Raw genomic sequence first — 12,460 nt, 5'->3', positions numbered from 1 at the left:
ATTTAATTAAAAACTTATTTTCATCCAACAACTGGATATCCAAGTTGGTATTTAAAACCTATTTGGATTGCCATGTAAGACTGCTGTTAGGGAAGTAACGAAATTTAATAGTAGAATTACCACTTCGTAATAAAAAGATAACGTAAGAGACTAAAATATAATTTAAAATAAATAAAAGTGACTATTTTTACAATTTAGCCTTTTAATATTATCGGGGACAGGGGGGTGCTAAGGACGTGATTTTCTGTTTTGTTTTGTTCATTGCTTCCTTCCTTTTCTGACTTTTTGGAGTTTTGTTTTCTCTTATCCTTGAGTTGTATTATGTCCTGTTTCCTTATGAATTTTAATATATATTTCCTTTTCAAAAGTTAGCTATATTTAGCATGTACGCAATTCGGTTCACAATTTCCAACGGGTTTCCAGTCTTGCAGTCCCCCACAACAAGCCAGCAGTCACCAAAACCTTCATCTCCACCAATTGTATGCACTCTCTTTTTCCTTTCCTTTCCTTTCTTATTTTTTGCTTGTTTTTAATTCTTCTTTACTAATTTGATTTTGGGTCGTTTTGTTTATATGTTAAGAACTTAAGCCATCCACTCCTTTATTTGCTTCGTTGGGTCAAAGGTATATTGCTTCCTTTCTGTATATTCTTTTCCCTTCACTTTGGGTTTTGCAAGCAACGTTTATCACATTCTATTTGATTGGTATTCCATTTGCTTTTCGCAAGCACGCTTTATCAGTTTTCAATGAAACAATAGTCTTTTTGTTTAAGAAATCTTTATTGATTGATTTGTTGGATAATGGGTTCATTTGAAATTCATGGATGGGGATGGGTGCTGTGAGTTCCACTGGGCTAAAACAGAAGCTTAAAGGGAGGGGTTTGATTTGAAGGCTTTATTTTATTTGCTTTGTGAGCAAAAATAGGATATGTTGGAAAATGCCTGAAATGGGATTTTATTTCTCTTGTTGTAAAGCTGGAGGAAAGAAAATATAAGACTGGGAAACTAAGTGATTATTGAAGTTTAAAATTACAGGGTGAAGTATATGCTAAACAGTGGAAAGTGAATTAGAATTCACTGATTTGGTAAAGACTGTGGGAAACTAAGTGATCATTAAAGTTTAAAAAGACTTAAGTTCTTCAATTGATGTATATATTTGTTCTGCTTATATTGTACGTTATTTATGAATAGGATATCATAAGGCTTGTAGTTTTTTGTCTCTGCCATATGTGCTAAATGTGATGTCTTGTGGTCTTGTATTGCTATTAGCTAAAGAGCATTCAAAACTTTGCCTGTTTCTTGACTCACTTTTCTTCATACAGATGTGTATTTTCTTGTTTTCCTCTCTCAACGATGAATGTTTTGCTTGTAGGTTTGGGTTGATCAGGAACTACATTCTTTGCACGTTCAGTAGAGGTTCCTGTCAACTCCTTTTGACTGTAATGAGTAACAGTATCGAAGATGATTCATTTTCTAAGCCCGTTGGAAGATGGTCTGTTTACTGTTATGGTGTGGGTCACATGCTAAATGACATCACTTCTGCATGCTGGTTTACTTATCTTCTATTGTTCTTAACTGAGATCGGGCTCTCCTCTAGGTATATAGTCTTTCTATTGGATCAGAAATTAACATCTTCATGATTGATTTCCCGTGTATTTTTCCTCTTTAATCTCTTTGTCACTTTTAAACTTGTTTGTTGATCTGAATTTGATTAAAAAATGACCCTGAGGCGGAGAATGCTTTACTTAACCTTTCTCATGTAGACTTTGGTATTAGTAAAACTTTAATCTAGTTGCATTTCATACCTGCCTTTCATTGTTTACTGAAAGTTATATCTGTTGCCTTTGGTTCACATATGTGCAAGTCTCTTGAAGGAACTTGGTATTATTTATGCATGCCTCTATTCTCTACCCATTCGTTAATCCTGTCTACAAACTCGTAGCATGTGGAGCGAAAAAAGGGAGAAGCTCTTAAAAGTCCAATTTGCTACTGTTGGCGTCTCCATGTTGATGTTCAAAGTATGTCAAATTGACCATGTTCACAAAAATAATCATTTTGGTACAAATGAACTATAGGAATCTGATTTATGTGCAGCAGAAGGTAGAAATTAGGTCTAAGATAATGGAAAACTAAAGCATGACTAGATGTCATTCTAGTATTGTGGACTGATGCTATGAACAAAGAAAACATGTCTAAACATTTTAGATTTTAAGATTCTTCTCGCTTTTACATAGCTTCTAAAATTTATACTTCGTTTTGGCTTATTATATAATTGAACTTTGTAATTCTGTTATTATAGCGTATCTATATAGTTAGCTTCTTGGAGATTATGTATGTAAATTCCATCTTCATGTATTTCTTAATTTTTGTTTTTGTAAATATAATGTTCCATGTGTTATTTTTTTATTTTATTGTAGGGATGCTGCTATTGTCATGCTTTCCGGCCAAATAGCCGATGGTCTAGCCACCATATTTTTTGGTGAACTGGTAATTGATTTCAAATCTTTCTTTAATCCTTGTCATCTCGTGGCAATATATACATGTTTTACATGTTTGTTGTGAGTGCAACATGGTTGAAATTAGTATTATAGCTCTAATCTTAAGCAAGGTTTTTCAATTTATGCTCCTTTCTTTTATTTCCTTTTGACTTGTGGCAATAATTTTTGTTCATTTACTTGATAGATTGACAGGTTTGGACATTTCAAAATATGGCATGGTGCAGGAGCTATCTTGGTTGCTGTTTCTTTTTCTTCGGTTTTTGGTGGTTGTATACCTTGTAAACTCCTTTCGTCTTTCTCAACAATAGTAGAGACTGTTTCATACAGTACATTTGCTGCAATTTTTAATGTCGGCTGGGCTGCTACTCAGGTTTCACACATGTAATGTTTCAATAGCTTTATCAATCTTCTCGTTGTAACATACATGATATCATATTTAAATCTTCTACGCAGAGAGAGAAGCAAAAGCATAAAATTCTGATTGGATTGGATGAAGTCTTTTCTGCAAATTCTTATAGTGCTTAATGGATTCTTGTGATAGAATATCATTCAGGTTAAAATATGTTGTTAGTCCCTATATTTCTATAGAGTTTGAGATTTAGTCCCTGCACTGTGAAAGTAAAAATTCGATCTTCTTACTTTTTTTAGTTGAAAAATCCTAGTCCAATCATTATCGTTGTTGGCAGTTCTTGACAAAATTTGTCAACTTATGATGTTTATTTTTTGTCAATCATATACCATGTCATATGAGAATTGCCTAATCAAAATTCCAAGTTGACAATTTTTGGTAGAAAATACTTACAATTTTGATAACCGGTCTGGGATTTTTAAATAAAAAAGTAAGAGGACTTAATATTTTACTTTTTAAGTAGAGGGACTAAATCTCAAATTTTGTCAAAGTACAAGGACTAACAACATATTTTAACCTATCATTTATATGTTTCTTTTAATCTTGGAATAAAATTGGTTTTTCCCTGTATCTTTTCTATATTGCAGGTCCATGGTGAGTTGCATCACTCTCAATTCAACAAGCAGAGTAGTACTGGCAAGCTGTCGAAATGCCTTTACAATGGTCAGCTTATTTCATCTATTGATTTGTTGCATGGCTCATGAGTATTATGGCTGGTGCTAAATTCACTGGTAATCTAGGTTGCAAATCTCAGTCTATATGGAATTGCTTTTATAGTATTTGAAGTCATCAGAGCAGAAACACGTGCAGATATTGAAAATCAGGTATGCTTTTTTTTATTTTATGGAAGATGTGATCCTTATGCTAGGTGTTCCTATTCGAGCATAATCATATATTCACCTCTGCTGAGCAGTACCGTTGGATTGCATACTTATCAATATTCATTGGATGCTGCTTTGTGGGCGTATTTCATCTCGGAACAAAAGAACCGAGGTGAGCTGTATCTCCCGACACAATTCCGCGGCATGTTTTGCATGTTAGGCTATCACTAAGAATTTCATATCTTTATTATGTAGATCGAAGACAGGTATACATGGAAATATTCATGCAAGGATTTCGTGGACTTACTGGTTCTTGAAAATTTTATACTATCAAGTTGCTATTGTTTATATGCTTACAAGACTAGTACTTAATGTTTCACAAGTAAGCATACTTTTTATTTCTTCGATTTATGGCGCTTAACATTCTGTTCAGTATCACGGAGACTGAAGAATAGTAATCTAATATCACAGATTTTAAATTTAAAGATGGTTTCTTTTTGTGAAGGCATATCTCGCATTCTATGTAATTGATGATTTGCAAATGGCACAGTCCTCTAAAGCTTTGGTATGTGAACTGAACTTGTCATCATTAAATTTATTTTCGGTCTTCAATATGTTTTAGAGATGAATGCTAGGCTAATATCTTGTCTTATTGATCGGTTAGGTTCCTGCCATTATCTATATTTGCAGCTTCGTAGTATCTATTCTTCTTCAGGTCTGCCTCGTTAAAACTTGGTTTTTATCTTTGGAAAGCTTTTATATAACATTGCTTAAGCTTTAGGCATTCACCCTATGTAGGAGATTGCATGGAACGAGCAACGCCTGAAGGCTTATTATACTGCTGGAGGAATTCTTTGGATTTTTTGTGGTACAGCGATTATCCTCTTACCTCAAAGCATGAGTCTATTCGTGTATGCCATATCCATATTTATTGGAATAGCAAATGCATTAATGACGGTATGTTGGAATATTTGTGCCATGCTCTCCTCCTAGTTTGTTTTTCTTTCGTGTTTTGCTTATTCCAATTCTTAAAGCCATGTAGGTGACTGCTGTGAGCATGCAGAATGTGCTAATCGGTCAAGATCTTAATGGTTGCGCATTTGTCTGTGGATCATTGAGCTTCTTGGATAAAATCTCATGTGGGCTCACCCTATTTGTTCTTCAATCCTTTCATAGTAAGTTCACTGTCATAAATGAGCTTTTGGAATCATAGATGATATTTCAAAAGAATCTTCCTTATGCGTGTGAATGGTATAATAATCTTTACTGCCTGCTGAGTGGTATCATCAAAACTATTATAAGCTTGTACCTGAACTGCTTTAGATTTTTCATAATTCGACATCCGAATTTCAACCTGCCATCGAAGGGGTAAAAGTACCATGAAAACCTCTGTACTAGAGGTCAGATTGTACTTTGCCCACTTTACTCAAAAAATAGGCAAATTAGCCCGTACCTTAGATCAAAAAGCAAATTGATCCTTCTATTAAAAATTCTATCAATGTTTACTGTTAAAAACTGATCCCGGTATGTCAGCATGAGGAATACGTGGCAGGCCACATGTTACTGTTTGGTTATTGCATCAGCCACGCCAATTTTTAATAGTGTAAACGGATGAAATTTTAAATAGAACGAGGACCAATTTGCTCTTTGATATAACATCCATGGATCAATTTGCTTGTTTTTTAATAGAGAGGGCAAAATGCAATCTGACTCGTTGTAGAAGGGCTTACATGGTACTTTAACCCCATCTAAGGTATACATGGCTATTACTGTCATGTTTGTTGCAAATGAACAGCCATGATCTTGGATTATCTAATTTGTAGACTTCATCCTATAGTTGTAACTTGCAAACACTCTTTGCATATGTTGCTTGAACTCAGGTGTGAGCGTTGGATACAAGTACGTATCCAACATGGGTATATTAAATTTTTCTCAAGTTTTTCTGTGTACTTAGAAGCTCTTTGAAGGTCATATCTTCGTACCCAGAGAAAAAAATGAAGACTCGTAACAATATAGATCATTGCACTTTGGCAGCACAAAACTTTTATATTGAACCACGAAACTTCAATGCAGGTAGCTCACCAATAGTTGCTGGAAACTATTCAACCAGTAACTTTTCAATCACGAGATACGGCTTAGGACTTGTGCCGGCATTTTGTTCACTTGTCGGCGTGGCGGTTACTTGGACCATGGAACTACGTGTCCCGTTGTACAAACCACTGACCGAAACCCTACTGGAATGACATAAAATGTTAATAATACCAGTAAGTCATTTACAGCTTAGAAAAGAAAGCATAGCATCATATGGTTGATTGAGGGAGGAATTGAAGGGATAGCAAGTGAAGGACATTTGCTCAATTGCAGTACAGTCCAAGACAGTCAGCAATGGAGAATATCAACAATTTGTTAACAGTTATAGTGACAATAACTACTATTATTGAAACACTAACTTGCAAGATTCAACAGTTATTGTATTGATTTTAATTATTTATTTCAGCTTTTTTTTTTTTAATCACTCTTGTTCTTAGTTTATGCATGAATAGCAGTTGTTTTAAGTTACTTTGTTCTTTAAGATCATTTTAGAATATGGATTAGGTTTTGGCTTTAATGTTCAAGGTTGAAGTTTTGTCTTAACTAGCATTAAACTCCTCTGGAAGTTTTAATTATTTTAATGAAATTTTAATATAATTATTTTTTATTTATAAAATGTAGTAGTAATATATTTTATTAATTATAAAATTAAATTAAATTTATGAGAATTATTTAAATTCTAGTATAGATTAATTTAAATTAATGTTTGGATCATATATGAATACTTTAAAAAAAATGCAAGTCATTGTCAGTACCCGAAGGCCCATCCAAAATGTGAAAGGGTTTGGGCAAAAATATAAGCTCGAAAAATGGGCTTGGATAAAAAAATAAGACCCGTTTAAAAAACGGGCCGAGCCTTGGGTAAGGTATTTTTGCCCGGGGCCTGCCCGGCCCGAATTCACTAAATGAAAAAATTATTTTTTAATGTTATTTTCTTATTATTTTTTTCCTATTTTGCTACTATTTTACTATTATATTGCTACTATTTTGTTGTTATTGTTTGGATATTATATAAAACTTATTTTATTGTTAATTTTTTTTATTATTTTAAAAATATTGCTAATTTTGTTATTATTTTAGAGGCATTTGCTTGTTAAATTGTATCTATTTTAGTGTTATTTAAGTATACATGTTTTTTTAAATTTATTTTTAATTTATTGAGAGATATTTATTTTAATGTTTTTAGTAGTTTTGATGGTTTATATATATTTAAAATTATATAAAAATAATATAAAAACTAATATGGGCGGGCCGGGTCGGGCTCTAGTTTTAACATTTTTATTGGGCCGGGCTTGGATAAAATTTTAGGCCTATTTTTCTGGTCGAGCCGGGTCTGGGCCTGGACCTAGCAAACGAGCCTGAATTTTTAGTTAGGCCCAACCCGAACCAGGCCCAGCCCGGCCCATGCACACCTCTAATTGTCAGAGGAGGAAACACTGATGCATATGCAATGTGGCAAAGGGTTTAAAAAGCAAGGAGGACCATCTGTTGGGTTGAAGATGCGTCTTTAGGGGTCATTGATCTCGTAGCATTAGACCGCCATTTCATAGAGCTATCATGTCTGTATATCTAGGCCTTATTCTTTGGATTGTGATAACCTTAATTTCCTCTCTTAACTCGCCCTCTATTGATGGATTATCGTTTGGTCTCTTGGTAACTCGGAAGAGGGTTCTCTAGAAGAATTTTATTTTTTCTTTTAGTTCCTTTTGAAAGTTATCTTTTTTTGTGATTACCATTTTTATTAGTTATTTAAGATGTATTTAATGGACACTTATTCTCATACCTCCATTAATAAAACCAAATGAATTATTTTCAAAAAAAAATTTATACATCATTTGATGGCAAAATAAAAAATAAAATATTTTTTACCTTTGATCAATTTTTTTAAGTCTATTATTTAAAAATAAAATAAAATAATCAATAAATTTACTTTTTTCATTTCTTTAATTAATAAATAAACATAGTATCATACCTGTCTTGCCATAGTCCTTAAATTATAGGGGAAAAAGATCCTTACAAGACCCGTGAATCTATAAAAATAAAACTTGTAAATAAGTTATTGTTTTGATAATAATTTGAGGGTAAATATTAAAATTATACATTAATTTTGATTTAATGTACAATATCATATATAAACTTTGATTTTGTGCGATTTCATACATGAAATTTTGATTTGATTCGATTTTTACAAATCACTAGTAACATTATCAAATTAGCACAATTTTAGATTGGCGTGTTGCATACACAAACGATTATATTAATCAAATATGAAAATAAATATATGTATTCATTTCTTTAAATGTTCACAGTTGAATCAAAATCAATATTTTATGTATAGATATGAACCATAATTTAAGTTTCCTGTGTATAGCTACACTAAATGAAAATTCATGTATTAAATTGCAAATTAAACAAAAGTTCATGCATAAATTTGATATTTATCCCTATTTTCAGGGGATTAATTTTTAACTACCTTTTATAATTTAAAAATAAAAAATTAAATAATAGATATTTTTTCAAAGAAAAAGCGTGGAAAATGATAAATAAATAAGAAGTTATTTATCACTTAAGGTAACAAAATTTTTTAATTCTTTCTTATTTTATTTTTATTTCTATTAATATTATCCTTTAAACGCTTTACCTTTAAAATTTTAAAAATCTACATTTATTAACCATTTTAATTAAATTCCACACTTAAATTTAAAAAATATACCAAATAGATTTTATAATTTAAATTTAGTATTTAAATTTTCACCATTCGCAATTTAATAAAAAAATAGCTTCGAAGGCTAGAATTTACTCTAAAACAATATGAAAATTGAACTAAAATAATTCTACTGTGGATAAAAGTAATATGGAGGTTCCTATATCAAGAGTGAGATTGTATTTTATCCCCTTTACTTAAAAGAATGGGTAAATTAGTCTTTATACGTTAAACCAAAGAGAAAATTGGTCCTTCTGTTAAAAATTTCATCTATTGCTACTGTTAAAAATCGATCATTGTACATCAACATTAAGTACACGTATGGCATTATTTCGTCAGTTGTTTTAGTTTCTAACAGTAGAAATGAATCAAAATTTTAACAAGAATGACTATTTTACTTTTTGATCTAATGTATGTGGATTAATTTACCTGTTTTTTGAGTAGAGAGGGCAAAATGTAATTTAACTCTTAGAGATTTATCGGCAAGCTCTTCCAACATTTTTTTTTTATCTATAAAATTCAAACTTGAAACTTAAGTGTTGTTTGGTAAATTGAATATTAAGTACTGAAAAATTAAGTGTTAAAAGATTAAGTGTTGAATTTGAATTATGAAATATGTTTAGTATGTTACTTAAAATTAAGCATAGAATATAATTAAACTATTTGATAATTTTAAAATTACATTTGTATCCTTCCATTTTATACATATTAAAAATTTGGAATAAAGTATACTCTTAATAAATATAAATATTATAAATCTAAAAAATAAATACTAAATCGAGAACAATGTGAAATTTGAATTTAATATCTTAAATAAAATAAGCAATTTAAATGATCATATAATTAATAAGATAGTATTGAAAATAAATAAATAAATAAAGTAAATCAACTTAAGGTATTCTTCATTAAGTAATAAGTAGCTCTTACCTACTTATTATTTTTAACAGTGGCAAAGTAAAAGGGGCCGGCAAAGCTTCAGCCCCATAAAATGGAAAATTTTCATTTAAGCTCATTTACAATTTATAAAATTTTAAATTAGTAATAGTAAAATTATACTATGATCCTTTAAAAATGATAAAAATTTAATTTAATCCTTTAAAAATTATAAAGATATAAACTATTAAAATAGTGAAATTACATTTCTAATCTTCCATGATTTTAAACACTTATTTATTACTTAACCCATTAATCATTAAATTAGTTAATATGCTTTTAATAAACAACAATTTGCCTATCTTCTAAAACATGATAATTCTTTTTAGTGTGACATCAAATCCAGATATCAAAAGGAATATACATTAAAAGAGAGAGAGAGAGAGAGAGAGAGAGAGAGAGAGAGAGAGAGAGAGGGTATAATAATAAATAGGAAAGGTGATGTTCCATGGAAATGGATGCATGGTTTCAACATTAAAGTAGTCTCTGGGATTTGCCTTTTTGGCCATTAGACTTACACAAACACTCTTTTACCTTTCACTTATTGCTATCTATGCCCCTCTCTCTCTCGTTCATTTGCATGTGAAGATGCTATACGCTACCCAAAATTCTAATGCTGCTTACTGTAACTGTACCCCAGCTGCTTCATAAAAATGGAAATAAAGCAGCCATTTTACACGCACGTGCGCGTGGTCACAACCTAATGCCAATGGGGACAAAAAGAGTGGAACCCCCCTCACCACCCCTTTTGAAGCACAATGAGGAGAGAGGGGTTGCTTGTGCTAATTACCAATTTCTCTGAATACTGTTTTATACTGAATGCTGACACCAAAATGGCCATCGTTTGATACCCTTCCCCTGCAAGTAAGTGACTGTGTTTCAAGCAAAACAAAATACAGCCATTGCCCATTGCCCATTGCATGCATCATTAACATATACACTGTTGTTAAATGTCAACTCCTCTTTTTTTTTTTAAAGAAAAGAAGGAAAACCCAATTTTCCATTGTAGAATGTAGATATGATGATTCATTTTCATCCTTGGCGAAGGAGAGCTTGAAAGAGACCAAGAAGCATACATGAGAGGGGGTTGGGGTTGGTGGAGGGGGGTGGGGGGTGGGGGTGAGGTGAGCGAATCCAAGAAGCGGACAAGTAAGGCAAAAACAGGTGTCAGCGTTAAAATGGCAGTGCCGCATATGTAATGTAATTCCGCATTTAAGGCTTTGCGTGTCTTGAATTTATTATAGCAGACAGTGTGAGTGAGAGAGAGAAAGAAGAAAGAAAAAAGAGGGATCAAAATATCCTTCTCTTTTACCCTTTTCTTTGTCTTTTCCATTTTCTTTCTTTTTCCATCTGCTTTCTCTCTCTGCCTATACATATATATATATACGCCCTCTCGCTCTCTTTACAGTCTCTTGTTCTATCTATGTGTAAAAACATTCTCGTACTCTCTTCTTACATTTTTATTTTTAAAGCACAAATTAGTTGATTAATTATATATAATTATGGTAAAAGTATTATGAAAGTTTTTATATAAAGAGTCAAATATTATTTTCTTTTTATTTTCTTATTTTTTCGTTAAAAATTTCATCTATTTTTACTATTAAAAATTAGTCACTATAGGTCAAAATGTGATATACATGGCACATCACGTGTCACTGTCTGGTTATTCCGTCAACCACATCAATTTTTAACATTAAAAATGGATGGAATTTTTAACAAAACCAATTTGCTCTTTGATCTAATGTATAAGGACTAATTTATCCAGTTTTTTAGTAGAGGGGGCGAAATGCAATCTGACTCTTAGTATAGGAGTCTCCATGGTACTTTTACCTAAAATTATTACATTATTTTTGTATTATATGTTTGTTATGAGTTTAGTTTCTGTAGTTTAATCTCTTTTAGTTTTTATATTTTTTGAATTTCATAATTTTAGTCTTAACCCTGATAATAACTATTAAATTTTGTTGTTTCTTAAATCTTATGCAAGATACATACCATCACATACATATAATATCATATCAACTTCCTAATTCTATATAGTACTCACAAAAGAGGTACGTTGTTTCAGTTAATAGATTTAATGGCTATAATTTGAATTGGGGTTTTTAAAATTCAAAAAATATAAAGACTAAAATGATCGAATTAAAGAAAAGTAACTAAGTTTAAATTGGGTTGTGGGGCTAATTGTGCGTAAGTTGCAACTTTAGTATTTATACATTTCAAATTTCAAAACTTTGATCCTAATCCAAATGGAAATCGTTAAATTCTGTTGTTTCTTAAATTTTATATAGTAAATATATTATCACATATGTATAATATCATCATGTCAACTTAATCCATCACACCATTTCAATTAATGAACACCGTTTAGGGTTGATTGTTTTGTTTGTAGATGTAGCGTTTCCTGATTAGGCATTAAAGACGTACGGCTCTACTTGTGAGCATTAATTCCTCTAGTCTATAGTACTAAATGTATAGTGGTGGAACATGCGAGAGTCATTTTCCATGCATTAGTAACGCCTAGTATAGTATCAAAGTACAAACCAATTTCTTACCTCAGCAATACAACTATGAATCAATGTTGTTGAGATTGATTTTCCACTCATTTATTGACAACCAACAAGCTTTTAGTTTGATGACAAGGAGACTAGACTTGTATGGGTGGAATTAGATTTGGGTTGGACCAATTTCGAGGGATCATTTTGGTTTGAGTTATTCAGATGATTTAAATTTGGGTTAATTTGAGTTTGTGTCATTTGAGAAGGAATGAATTTTTCGGATAAACTCATTATGGGTTTTGAATTATTTTAGGTTTTCATCAATTTAGGTTCAAATCATTTCAAGTTTATTGTTTATATCATTTCGATTTCAAGTTTGGATCATTTCAAAATTCAAATTGTTTTGAGTTCAAGTTGTAAATTTAGGTTCAGGTTGTTGATTTTTATGGTAAATTTGAATTAGGTCGAGTTTAAATACGAATTGATTGGGTTAAGTTCGAGTTTAAAA

At 31.4% G+C, this 12,460-nt stretch overlaps 1 protein-coding gene across 3 annotated transcripts; it reads left to right on the top strand.

Moving 5' to 3' along the window:
• The first annotated feature begins 265 nt into the window (after nt 1-265).
• Nucleotides 266-6,236, top strand: LOC107926338 (major facilitator superfamily domain-containing protein 12). Of its 3 annotated transcripts, XM_016857171.2 has the most exons (14): nt 266-479; nt 581-623; nt 1,371-1,595; nt 2,416-2,485; nt 2,681-2,877; nt 3,493-3,568; nt 3,646-3,729; nt 3,819-3,898; nt 3,982-4,108; nt 4,232-4,291; nt 4,391-4,441; nt 4,525-4,683; nt 4,769-4,901; nt 5,800-6,236. In XM_016857171.2, exons 3-14 carry the CDS (start codon nt 1,441-1,443, stop codon nt 5,967-5,969), a joined length of 1,362 nt encoding a protein of 453 aa, XP_016712660.1. In that variant the 5' UTR covers nt 266-479; nt 581-623; nt 1,371-1,440; the 3' UTR covers nt 5,970-6,236. The 3 variants fall into 3 exon arrangements, with proteins under 3 accessions (XP_016712660.1, XP_016712661.1, XP_040931561.1); XM_016857172.2 differs by lacking the exon at nt 581-623 and having other exon boundaries at nt 304-479; XM_041075627.1 differs by lacking the exons at nt 266-479; nt 581-623; nt 1,371-1,595 and adding an exon at nt 1,727-2,016.
• Nucleotides 6,237-12,460: the final 6,224 nt, after the last annotated feature.

Source organism: Gossypium hirsutum, chromosome A08 (assembly GCF_007990345.1).
Source record: "Gossypium hirsutum isolate 1008001.06 chromosome A08, Gossypium_hirsutum_v2.1, whole genome shotgun sequence".
Taxonomy (NCBI): Eukaryota; Viridiplantae; Streptophyta; class Magnoliopsida; order Malvales; family Malvaceae; genus Gossypium; species Gossypium hirsutum.
The sequence above is the reverse complement of the archived record's forward strand: the minus strand, read 5'-3'. Positions and strand labels throughout refer to the sequence as shown.

Bases quoted from the DNA above. Each gene is read 5' to 3' on its own strand.
- LOC107926338 (XM_016857171.2), top strand. From the start codon at position 1,441: ATGAGTAACAGTATCGAAGATGATTCATTTTCTAAGCCCGTTGGAAGA. The intron at 3,569-3,645 runs GTCAGCTTATTT...CTGGTAATCTAG, and splicing joins GTCGAAATGCCTTTACAATG to GTTGCAAATCTCAGTCTATA. The intron at 4,109-4,231 runs GTAAGCATACTT...CTTTTTGTGAAG, and splicing joins TAGTACTTAATGTTTCACAA to GCATATCTCGCATTCTATGT.